This window comes from Hippocampus zosterae, chromosome 7, assembly GCF_025434085.1.
Source record: "Hippocampus zosterae strain Florida chromosome 7, ASM2543408v3, whole genome shotgun sequence".
In the NCBI taxonomy this organism is placed as follows: domain Eukaryota; kingdom Metazoa; phylum Chordata; class Actinopteri; order Syngnathiformes; family Syngnathidae; genus Hippocampus; species Hippocampus zosterae.
In genome coordinates, this window is record NC_067457.1 from 5,741,360 (window position 1) to 5,754,187 (window position 12,828).

At 45.2% G+C, this 12,828-nt stretch overlaps 1 protein-coding gene across 1 annotated transcript; it reads left to right on the forward strand.

Annotated features, from left to right (window-relative positions):
* The first annotated feature begins 531 nt into the window (after positions 1-531).
* On the forward strand, positions 532-5,087 carry LOC127604781 (bone morphogenetic protein 2-like). The gene is made up of 5 exons (XM_052072064.1): positions 532-2,881; positions 3,235-3,374; positions 3,595-3,711; positions 3,791-3,980; positions 4,273-5,087. The coding sequence occupies exons 1-5, from the start codon at positions 2,578-2,580 to the stop codon at positions 4,686-4,688; spliced, it is 1,167 nt and encodes a 388-aa protein (XP_051928024.1). The 5' UTR covers positions 532-2,577; the 3' UTR covers positions 4,689-5,087.
* Positions 5,088-12,828: the final 7,741 nt, after the last annotated feature.

Genomic DNA, 12,828 nt, shown 5'->3' on the forward strand with positions numbered 1-12,828 from the left:
GTGGGGCGTGGGGGCCCCCATTTTGAATGTCACATTGAAAGTCATGTCATGTGGTTCCACTTTTACTGTGATTGTATTCCTCTTCATTATTCATTCAGAGAACGTAGCGGCGGCGGCAGCGGCGGTGGTGGCCAGCACTTGAGGTGAAATGCCTTCCATGTGTGTCTAATTGTCTCAGTACAGGTATTTAACACAAGGTGAAGTCATTAACACATGCACACACTTGTCAGATGTGAAGCCAGGTGGCCCTTGGCTGATCGCGGACAACCAAAATGAATGTGACATCCACCTACAACCCTTTTTGGCTATTGATTTTCACTCCAAAATATAGATCATGAATGGATACGAAGATGGTGTCATGACGGCATATGTCACAAAGTGGTGAGGTTCCGCGATTTAATCTTTCATAGGACTGTACTCTGTATGCGCAACTTCCCCCGCGTACATCACATCTTGATTGATTTATTTCCGATCCGTTTTGTTGGTGCGTCAGGCCAAATCATAGCCAATCCCAATTAGAATGTGAGCAGTCTTTTGTTGCTTTTCGGCCATTAGCTGACCTATGACGAGGCTGTAGGCCAAGGGAGAAGGTCATTTTTTTTCTTTAAATTCTGGATTAAAATAGGTCATGACGCCCTGGATAGTAAATTATGTCCCATTATAACATCAGGCGGATTTATTGTAGGAAGATTTTTTTTAACATGCTGTGATTTGTCAATAGCCATATCAAGGTCAACATTGCCACCTGGTGTTCAATTGCAAATCCTGCAACCAAATATGGGCGACCAGTCTCTGTGACGTGAACACTGGTCACTGTTTTGCTGCATGAGTCAAAATGCAGATATTATTATGACCTGCAATATTGGGCAAATTCATCAGTCTCACTATTAATCTAACTTAATTGCAGATACAACTGTAATCATATATCCATTGTTAATCATCTGAGAGATATTGTGTTGGATTAGTGGCAATAAATGTCGTGGCTTGTGTGTTGAGTTGGCCCAATCCAACATGACAGCGTTGTGAAGACATGCGCGGTGCTTGCATGCATGAAATGAGAGGAGAATCAAACTCCTTAACCAAGATAAATCATCAAGCAATGTTGCAAATAAAAATAAAAAGCATTTTTAACACAAACACCACCACAGTCAATCAGGCCTTTGTGGACTCCGACCGCAAGAGAAGGAAAATCCTCACATCCCTATTGTCAGTAAACATGGATTTCCATACCACACTTTGTCATGTGTCCTTGACTTTGTCGCATCAAATCCAATCAGCAGGGAGCTTTTAGTTAGCTTAATTTATGACTACAGAATGTATCCTGCCTTATCTGACAGCCTGGCCAAGCAGAGTTATCAGACAAGTCCCATTCAATATGAAGAGCCTAAAAATGAGTAACGGTTCTTCCCAAATACGGCCTTGTCATTCCTCTGTAATCAGATGAACTTTTGATCAACCTGATGGTCTGGAGAATTTGATTCCCTTTGTTCCATGTGATTGGAGGTCGTCTGAGATTAATTCTCACGTAGGGGGGTCATGAGCGTCATCCTCAGTCACTGTCCAAACAGAGCCAATGTGTGCACGATGGGGGGGGGCACATGTGCACGCTAACAATGCGCATCATGTGCGTCATGGCTTTCGCTCTTCGTTTGCTTTCTTGCAACTGGCTTCACACTGATAACAGACAGATGGCCATGAAAAAAGAAAGAACATGATGATGGGGAAACTTTACTTTGGTTGAACCCTCCTCACCCCGGTGTAAAATGCGCTCCATTGAGATGCTGTAGCAAAAATGTAGCTTGTATGATCATCAATAGAAATCTGCATACATTTTACACATGTTTATTTTCTCGTGATTTTTTTTTCCGCGTTTGCATTTAGTGCCTTGCAATTAATTCTTGATTGAAAAGAATCTGAAATATTAGTTTACTTATTTGTGTATGTCAACAATAGATTCATTTCCATGGTTTACTTAATTCGGTAATCGTGAAATTTACATATTTAATGTATTTCTAAAACGCGACGTGAAGTGACCTTCTGCCATGGCTCGACCAGCTGCTCGTGTGCTCCCTCTAGTGGCACATGGAAGAAACGAGTTCAGTTGTATTTATCTATTTTCCTACATTTATTGTTCTACAACTGTTATTACTGTTATTTTGGTATTTTTCTAAATTGAATTTGCAGGCGCAGGTTTATTCCCCCCTCAGCCTTATCCATATGTACGATATTGGGTTGCTGTGGAATAAAACCACTGTCTAATGAACACTTGGGCTACTACCGTATTTTAATGTCAGTAATGATGATGATTTACCCTAATCGTCTGTTATATATTAGTTATTAGTTTTTTTTTTGGGTGGGAAGCCGGAGGGATATTATCTCTACGACTCACTTTTGGGCCATTTTCACCTTTCCTTTGTGTCTGCGAGGTTATTTTCGCCCCCGCCTTCCATCATCATCATCATCAATCAAGGTCCAATCACCCGCTGATGTTAGCTAAATAGTGTCATCAAATGGCACGAGTGTGTCCTTATCACGCTTAGTCCGGCAGGTGTCCAGCTCAGTCCGCCCCTTGCCAATATGTCAAGAGGAGCTGTGCGCTTCTGGCTCGTCCTCGCCCTCCAGCTACGCTGCGTCACGGTGCTGCTGGCCGGGCCGACGGGGACGCGGGCGGACTCGGACCCCGACAGGATGTTGTCCGAAAAGCTTGACGTTTTATTCAATTGGAAGGAGTTGCTCCGGGGCGCACCGGGGCAGGCCCCCCACAAGAAGGCGCCTCAGTTCATGTTGGATTTGTTTCACGCAGTGTCCGTGTCGGACGGGACGAGAAAAAGTCAAAAGGAGATTCTGGAAGGAAATGTGGTGAGGAGCTTTGAGGATAAAGGTTGGTGGCACTTTGAAGAACGGGATTGAATGATTTGTGTTGTGTATAACAGCGTTGAATAATACTCATTCGGGTTCGCAGTTGTTTTTCAAATGCGTAATTGCGCATCACCAGTGACGCGTTTTTACTTTTACAGTTGCACGTTTTCTTTTGATTGATGGAGATATTCGCGACTTATCAGGTAGAAAAACTTTTTTTTTTTTTTTGCACGAGTCAAGCAACCTCATGATGTACGCTAATAAGGGGAAATGTTTTGTGTGCAGAGAAGTTATTTTTGCTTTTGACAACAAAAAGTCAGGCTTCTGCAAATAAGAGTATGTGGTTTAACTGAAGTAGTTTTTCTTGCGTTTCAGGTCGTTATGGTGAGAGGTTTCACTTTTTCAACCTCTCTTCCTTTAGAAGAGAAGAGAGGATGATTAAAGCCGAGTTCCGTTGGTTTCGAAGGAAACAGAAGCATTTCAGAGAAAAGTCCTACAGGCCCCATTTTTACAAGGTAGAATTAATGATCTGTGTTCTTGAAGGTATTTGTGGGAGGGCGAAGTTATGTATGTCAGCAGGATACCTTCCAAAAGGGGCCGTCTGTTTTCAAATGTGATTTTTTTTTCTTTTTTTGACAGTTGAATTTTGAAAGAACAAATTACCAACAGAGGTCATCGCTCACAAACAGCTCTAGCATTAGATCAAACTTATGGCTGTGTCTTGTTACCACTCAGGTGGATTTGTATGAAGTACTGGACAGTCAAGTGAAACCTTGGCGAGGAAACCTCATCACCTCCAGACTGGTTCCTCTTTACACCCAGGGATGGGAAGTCTTCAATGTCACACAAACAGTTGGTATTCTTCATTTACCCCTCATCAGCAAAATAAATTTGGGAAAAGGCCTAGTTGACTTTTTTTTTTTTTTTTTAGGTGGCTAAGTGGATCTGCAACAGCCAAGATAACAACGGCATCCTGATAGTGACCACGCTGCCATCTGGGACTTGGATGGACTCTGTGGTTATGTCATCTAAGTTTCGTGGGGAGCCAGCAGACACTAACGCCTACTTGGTGATATTCTCTGATGATGGGAGGGCAGGAGCATCCAACCAGTCTTACTTTGGTGAGTTAACGGTGGAATCTAACATGTCAAATTTGCCCCACCACCCCCCAAAATAAAAACGGTTGATCCAATCCACACAAAAAATCTAGTATCACATCTATCCCAACAGGACTGATGGAAAAGTCTCAAGGCCCCACATTCAAAATAGTGAAGAATGTGCTGCATGTGACTGCGAGCTGTTTGTAACTGGATGAAAGAGTCAAATTAGATACATCTCTCAAAATGAATTTCCAACATCCTATGACACAAATGTGCTGAACCTTGTTTCTAATTTTCTCTCTCGTTCGGCCAGGACCAGCCCAGTCTTCGCCTGCTGCTGCTGAACTCCACTACCGCCCCACTAGGAGGCGACGTGGAGCCCCCGGGCTCTTACCTCGTGGCCATTCCCGATCCTGCCACAGGGTCTCCCTCTTTGTAGACTTCGAGGAGATTGGTTGGTCAGGCTGGATCATCTCGCCGCGGGGTTACAACGCTTACCACTGCAAGGGCTCTTGTCCCTTCCCGCTGGGAGGTAACCTCCGAGCCACCAACCACGCCACCGTCCGCTCCATCATGCACGCACTCAAGCTGTCCGTGGATGAAGTCGAAGCGCCCTGCTGTGTGCCCGACAAACTTCAGTCCATCAGTTTGTTGTATTTTGATGACGAGGAGAATGTGGTTTTGAAACAGTATGATGACATGGTGGCCTTGAGCTGCGGCTGCCACTGATATTTCACACAGAAAATGGGACAATAAGTGACAGGGAGATGTTTTAAGATTATTATTATTAGAGACCTACATCAGCACGATGACAGAATGAGAAATGAATTGCCAATGAGACCGCTCATGATGAATTCTGTTCATCAGTGAATCATAGCAGCCCCCAATACCCTGCAAATATGCCCCCTAGTGGCTGTTTTCAGCAATGCTTTATGAACACAGGCAAAAACTTAAATGTAACATTACTGCTTAGTTTTTTTGGTGGGGTGGGCGGGGGAGAAGGCTGATCTACATAACGCACACCTGGTTTATGCTAATTTAAAAAGGAAAAAAAAATACCAATTCAACAAATTGTTTTGCAAAACCATTTCATATACATGCGTATTTCAAAACACACAGCAAAAAAAAATAGCACTATCTAATCTAAATTAGGTGAGCATAATTCTCCAACACATTCCCTCATCAGTAGGCAAAACGTTTTGACTTTCATTTGTGTTCATTCTGGATTCAGCGCGGCATCGTTTAAGAAGTAATGGAAACTCATACCACATTCATCCTTTAATAACACACTGCATTTAGAATAAATATTCCACATTTACATTCAAACATTTGTCTTTTTACATATTTTTCAGTGTGCATTCAAGTCATAAGGCATAAAATTAAATCAATAAAATGACCGGGGTTAGCGAGTTCAACTGAAAACAAACATGTAGGCAGCACGGTGGAATATTGTGGTTGCAACGTGTGCTTGAGTATTGGCTTTCAAATCTAGACTCCAACCTACTCTGGCTGCTTTCCACACATGCATATTGTCTAAATTGAGGCTAAATTCTCCATCAGATTGAATTATTTGTCTGCACGTGGCCCTCAATTGACTGGCGACTCGTCGGCCCAGTGTATAGCATGCTTCTTGCCCAAAATCAGACGGGGTACCTAATGTGGACGGATGAGGTGAACAAAACTGTATCTGTTACGTATTCGAATGAATTGAAATAGAACACGTCAAATGGCAGTCGTTGTGTACCAATGTGAATCAAAGAAGATTGAAAGCCATCAATCATATGTTGATTGTCATTTCAAACCCATAAAAAAAACAGAATTCATAACCACAAGAAGGTTGGTGAAAGAACCATAAATGTGTGCAAAATCCTTATCCTATCAACTAGGAGAGTCCACTTCCTCGGTACCGAGGAACTCGCCCAAAATATGTTCATGCTCCCCATAGACAGGCTCTAAATAAGGATGCCCGTCCTTGCAATGGACTTGCCTTGACATGTTCAATTGCTGCTGTTCTTGCTCCACATAAGGTACTTGGATGGTAGCATTCTGGGCCATGGGGGTCAGAGGCACTGGGACAAAGCCATGGTAAACTACCAACGGAGGGGATAAAACTTCCATGGAGGATGCCTGAAGAACAGCGCCGTCTGGGGGCTGGACGGGCAGCTGCACGTAGCTTCCAGTCTCAGGATCAAAGAAGGTTTTTGTTTGGACTTGGACGGGCAGGTCTACAAAATAATACTGTCCCGAGTCTGGATCCTGCAGGAGTTTTCGTTGGGTCGCGGGGATGGACTGCATGACGCCAGTGTGTTCGATGCTGGACTGGCGAGAGAATTGGCCGGTGTGGCTGAGCTGGCGGGAGAAGCTTGGCGGCCTGGCGGACTGCAGGCTGTGCGTGTCGATGCTCTGACTCCTCCTCAGCGGTTTCTCTCTCAGCATTTTTTCTTTGGCTCGGCCCCGCTGATGAAACTCGTCCACGATGGATCTCTCAATGTGTGTACTTCTCGGGTCAAGTCTCTCATTGACAGACGTGCCGGTGCTATACCTGCGACCCACTCTGTCGCCTAAGTATCTGTCGATGCTTTGCGAGCGAATATTCGGCACTGGTCCAACATTGGGTTTGTAGACAGGAGCGATACCGATGAGACGATCACTGCTGCAGTGTCTTTGTTCTGGTTTCTCTCGAGTTTGTTTGCCACGACTACGGCCTCGTTCAGTTGCAAGTCCTTCGGTAAGGTGATTGCCTTCTATTGAATGGTGGCTGGATTGTCTTGTCTTCTGGCTCGTTTCTGCTTTTTTCGGAGGAAATTCTTCATCGTCGGCAACGGCCGCATCGTTGCTGTTTCCGCCACGTTTCTGACCTTCTCTGTGATGCTTTTTCTCACCGCTCCTCGGTACGGATTTGTCACTTCTGTGTTTGCTCGGACTTGACTTCTCAGCCTCGGCTTTTTTAATCCGCCGGTTTGTCAGTTTCATAGCTTTGAGAACGGCCCGCTCGGATTTGGGTAAGACGGCTGGAGGTTTGGCGAACCCTAATTGGCTGTCGTTAAAACTGCAAGTGGACCCGGAGCGTTCGCTTGGAACCTTTGATATGTCTCGCTCCGTTGTTGGCACTGTCAAAGTCTCCACACCTTCTGGTATGGGACTCACCACAGAAAAACTGTCGTTCTCCTTTTGGGGAGCAGGAAGTACTACTTTGCGGGGTCTCCCTGACTTCTGTTGCTGAATCAATGGAGGGAACAGTGATGGCGATGAGACGATTGACAATGTCTCTTCAGGCTGGAAGACTTCACTTGTAAATGAGGGGCTTGTTTCATTTGCCGATGGTGGATTTGAGTTTTCATTTAATGGATGCAAGTCCTCCGCAAGCTTCTCAGAGTTATTCATGAGGCCCTGCCGTGTCCAGGGTTGTGTAATCTTCTTCATCTTGTTACTGAAAGTGTTGTCTTTTATTTTAAATAAAGCAGGGATATCCAACATTGGAGTTAAGATGTTCGAAGGTGACATCGGATTATGGATATCTTCATCTTGGGATGGGCGAGGACATTTGGTGGTATGTTGTTTGCTTTCCTTTTGGTTCACGTTCTCTTCTTCATGCTTGACTGATTCCCTCGCAATCGCCGATTCACTCTCCAGATCATTGAAAGAATAATATTCAATCCCTGGCTTGTCTGAATCTTTTTTAACGGGTCCAAGAAGATGATCTCCTCTGTTGTCCAGGCCAACCTTATCTAGGTTCTCCAGAGAGTGATAAAGGATTGACTCAGCATTCCTTTGTGGTGGACTCTCCACAGAGAAGTAAGAAGATTTTGAGGACATGCTGGTGTGGTCGTCAATGCCGACGCCGTTTACAAGAATTTCAGGGGATATTATAGTCCTCGTTAGAGCCTCTACATCCATATCGCTCTTGCCTTTAGGCATTTTGCCAAGATCTTCCGCCAGGACGTGAATTGCTGCACTGTCGGGTTGTAAAGACCTCTCAATATTTCTGCCTGTGGCTTCTTCGGGGGCATTCTCAACTGTCTCTGTATTTGCTTCAATGTCTGACAACAAAGAGTAGCGTTTTTCACCGTGGCTGTGCTTGGAAGGCAAATATAGGTCGCGGGTAACTGCGTCGTTAATTGCCACGTTGCTATTTTCTTCACTGGAGTTGGTTGGCAAAGCAACTTTTGTGCTTGTTGTATTTTGTATTCTGTTCACTTCCACATCTCTGTTATAGAGAGCTTCTTTATCACTGGTCTCATTTCTTCTGTTTCCGGCTTTTTTACTCCGAGGAGGAACAGAGGGTTTTTCCAACGCTTGGTTGTCACAAATCCCTCTCCCGGCGACATTTTCCGAGAATTGCTTTAAATTTACATCCTTCTCAGGCCAATGAGCGGAACTGTCAATTCGTCGCTCATTGGCATACTTGAAGTCCAATCTTGAAGGTGAATTTAAGCCGCTGTCAACATTGCTCATACCTGGCAGGGCCTCCACTCTCTCGTCTGATCTCTGAGTCTCAGCCAGTCTGGGTTCAGTCTGGGAGAGGATCTGCCTCATGTGCTTATGGTCTCTCAAATCCCCCAATCTTTCTCTGAAGTCTTTCTCTTTATCTGCCATGTAACTTTTGTCTCTGTCGGCTTCTGCAATTGAGTCTTTCATCACATTTTTACTTGCCTGTACCCTTGATCCGTAACTTCCGTCCGTGGCATATGCGGCAAATGCCGTATTTGCATCCTGATTCATGGCTTTATTCCTTGTCATCTCCCTACTCAAGATAACCTCCTCCAGTGCTAATTTGGCCTTGTCGTAATTGTCATTCACCAGTGCTTTGTTGATCATGACGCTGCCACCCTTCTTAGTGGGAACCTCCCGCTTACTCAGCTGCTTCTCTTTCATGGTAAATAGTTCCCTCTTTGCCAAAGTGTTCCCTCTCATGGACAACATTCCCTTCTTGATGTTCTTTAACTCCCGGGAGATCAAATCATTTTTTGCTCTGGCCACTTCGTCTAGGTTGGGACCTCCCGCTTGGTGCTCCCGATCGCTTAGGCGGGCCATCTCCAGCTCTTTCAGAGCGTGCAAGTCATGAATGATGTGTTCGCTGTCAGTCGTGGCATCCTTTCCGATTCTCAAGGTCACCTTCGTATCATCTTCATCATCTCTGTGTTCCTCATCTGTTACAGTATGCCGCTGACATTTGATGTAATTGTTCAGTCTGTCTGAGAATTTGTGCTTTAGCCTGTCTTGACTATCTGGGGCGGTTTCCCCTAAGTCACAATTAGAAAGTTCATCCGTGAGGTGTGTTTTCTTTTTGTATGGAGACTGTTGAACATTCTCCTTGGTAAGGTTTTTCTTTGGAACCGGTGGGGGCTCTTTCTTGACGACATTTTTGGACTCACTTCTGACTTGATCATTTTCGGCTGCGTTTCTATTCTCAATAATAACATCGGAACATACAAACATGTCATCTTTGTCTTTACATTCTTCTCTGTCTGACATGGCTTTATTGATGCTCTCGGACTGAGGCGCGTGGAGGACTCTAGTTTTTGTTGCATTAATCGCGTCCTTTGCAGCCCTGATGACATCCAATGTGCTCATCGCTTGGCCCTTGCTATCCCTCACTTTAGAACTCGCGCTATCTTCTCCAAAATGGTTTTCTTTTAAGGATTTCACGGGCATGTTTGTTTTGTCTCGTACATTTGGTGGCTCTTTCCTGATTGATTCGCTTAACGGAAGGGTTTCCTGATCATGTTCCGAGGCTGCGAATAGTGGTGAATGACCACAATTGATGTTAGGTGAAAGCCCTGGTGACTCATTGGAGTAATGCATTAAGACGGGAGGGCTGGCTTTCTTGTACAGATTAAGCGACGGATAACTTTGCTTTTTAGCCGTGTGGCTTTTGTTCCTTTTTGTGTCCATAATTTGGGAGTTTGCATTCTCATCACAGAGATTTCCATTACTGAGAGCCTCCCTTTTGTTGTGTAGCAGATTAGATAACAAGTAATCATCAGACCGCGACCCATCACCTGCACGCTGGCTAAGGCCGACAGTTGGGGGCTTGACAGACTCTAAAACTGGACTGCGTACCGTCTGGCCTTCTTTTGAAATAGCAGGAGTGCTTAAACCACATGTGTCGCCCTCTGAATTATTTTGTTGCTTAAGACTCTCCGACAATGGAGATTGGGTGTCGTTTCCAGGTGCTTCTAAAGTTTTGAATTTAGGTGGGCTGTAGCGACTTTTGACCCGCTTCCTGTTGTCTTTGAGGTTGAAGAGGATGCTCGACGCCAGTGATTTGTAGCCATCCCTCTTGATGGGAGGTTCGGGTGTCAGTTTGGCCTCCGAGTGAGGCCCTTGGGGAAGATCCAGTACAGAAGGTGAAAGGATGGCGGAGAGGATTTCCGATGTTTCTGTTGGTTGTCTGGAGGGAATGAGGGGTGTCATCAGCTGGCAGATGCTGAATGGAGTTGAGACCGGAGGGCTGAGCTCTTCGACCACTTGCGCCTCCTTAGGCCTTGTGGTGTTGGGGATCAGTGAAACATTTTTGTCCAGTTTTGCTGTTGAGCTCTCGTCCTGAGGCTCTTGCTTAAGTGGAACCGCAGTCTTCACACTTGTATGCGTCTGCCTCCAGGGGACAACATTTCCATCAGTTATATCAGAAGAGCACCTTTTCTGGGGCTTTGGCAGGACTTTGGGTGGTGAAGTGGAAGTGACAGGTTTAGGGGCAATGGGAGGAGGAGGTGGTGAAGGTAGAGCAGGAGGAGGAGGGGGAGGTGGGGGTGGAGCCGGAGGAGTTGCAGGAGGAGGAAGGGAAGCGGGAGCAGGCGGCTCATCTACTTCTTTCAGTATCTCTTGTGTATGCAGAGTCTCTTTCATATGAGCCTCTGTTAACTCTTTGTAAAATGGTAGGTCATACCATTTTGGAGTCATTTCTGCAGGGAGGATAGAAGCATTCTCATGGCCGAAGCAGAACTGATTCATACCTTCCCATGTCCGGAAAGGGCTGAACTCACTGTGTAGGAAAAAGTTTTTGACATTGAGCTTCTTCAGTTTGACCGTGGCTTTCCCATTTTTCATCTTGGATGACTTTCCAGAAAACAGACCTTTGCTCGACGAATCGTACCCAGATTGATGAAAAGTACGTTTGTCATCATGTCCACCCACGAGATGGCTGTGATAGTCAGAGGAGAATTCCGACAGTTCTCTTTGGATGCTGCGGAGCGCAGACTTATCCCATGATTCCCCATTGGAGTCTGCCATGTCGCCATTTTTGAGGAGTATTCGTTCACAGTTAGCCCCCGTGGTACTTAATGCCTTGAGAAACGATGACATGCTTGAGATCTTCTTTTCTTTCTCTCTGTCATTTTTCCTTTGCTTTTTGGATTCCTTTTGGTGATTTTTTTTCAACGGCTCCCCTGCCAACGGTTTATGACAGCTGAACGGTGAATATCCATACAAGAAATCATCGTTGTAAATGGCGTCATCTCCAACGCAGAGGCTCCGGAAGGCTCGGTCGGTGAGCGTGCTGACCTCGCGGTCGGTCTCGTCCATAAGCAGGTCGGTGAAGCCATTCGGGAAGCGATGATGGAGCATGTTGCCTCCCCGGTGGCTGACGTGACGCTTTTCCGCGCAGCCCATGAGGTCAACAGGTTTCTTCCTGTTTTGCGCCATCACCTGTGTGGCTGGCTCATACACGAGTAGATCCCCTGGTGCTCAGGTTGACATCAGGCAGAAGAAACCTCCTAAGAAAAAGAAGGAAAATGGTTCAGGATTGCTTTTGTTTGAAGGCCAATCTAGAATCAATGCTTAAATTTACACCATGTCAAATTTACACCCTGTGAACACTCAAAAACCTTTTCCCAGCCACGCTGGAAGTAAAGCATTGGATTTAACGTTGTGTCCCCCTTCGGCCGCAGCTGCTCTGCTGTATCTTACTTTAGCTATCTGGGTGAGCTCTTAGAATAGCTCTTTAACCCATTTCTATGTCTTGACCCAGGAACATGGTCACTTCATGGCTTATTATTTTACTCTAAAACTAGCCATGACCCCGTTGCGTCGCCAAAAATCAAAGCACCAAATTTCCTCTGGTCAGTGAAGCTGGTTGTAGGCTTCAGGCAATACAATACAATACAGCTATGATTTAGACTACATCCAAGAAATCAGAATATTGATTAATATATAAGGCACATCGGATTATATGGCGCACTCTCAGCTTTTGAGAAAATGGAATCGGCGTGCCTTATTGTGCGGGAAATACGATAAAATTTCACCAGGATATACCCTAAAATTGCATTTTCAGGCATGTTGAGGCCCCAACAAAGATGATACACTTGTGAGCTCTTTGACTTTTCATCGAGATGTCTGTGGCCAACAAGTGCTGTTATAACCTGAGACAGTAAGAGGCCACGGTACTTTCCCAACATCTGTTTGAGTATTTATACCCGAGCAATGAGACACTGTTCCTTTAAATGCATTGTATGCATGTGTACACTTTGGAAGATGATTTAATAGCCTTCTTCATAGTTCTACATTTCCACATTGATTTTGACAGGTCAATTCAAGTTTTTACTGCAACTGTAGGTTACTCAAATGGTACCGGGTAACCTTTAAGTCAGTGAATGTTCACTATGTAACTTTAAAAAACACGCACACGCGATGCCAGTGCGCTCACCTTGTTGATGGCGGGGGTTTTTTTCATGTTGCATCAAAAGGTTCCATCTGGAAAGTAGTCGCACAAATCCTCAGCGCAAAATCCAGTTCAATAACGGAGAAAATTCTCAGCCCACCAAGTTAGGCCTTCTGTTCCATGTTCAAATGCACTCGGCGTGGCCAGGCTCCTGATAGCGAGCTGAGAATCTACAAAAATAGACGCACAGTTCAGTGTGGCCAAAGCGAG

Excerpts from the sequence above, each read along its gene's own strand:
- LOC127604781 (XM_052072064.1), top strand. The coding sequence starts at position 2,578 with ATGTCAAGAGGAGCTGTGCGCTTCTGGCTCGTCCTCGCCCTCCAGCTA. Across the intron at positions 3,375-3,594 it reads ACAGGCCCCATTTTTACAAG|GTGGATTTGTATGAAGTACT; the intron begins GTAGAATTAATG and ends GTTACCACTCAG. Across the intron at positions 3,712-3,790 it reads TCTTCAATGTCACACAAACA|GTGGCTAAGTGGATCTGCAA; the intron begins GTTGGTATTCTT and ends TTTTTTTTTTAG.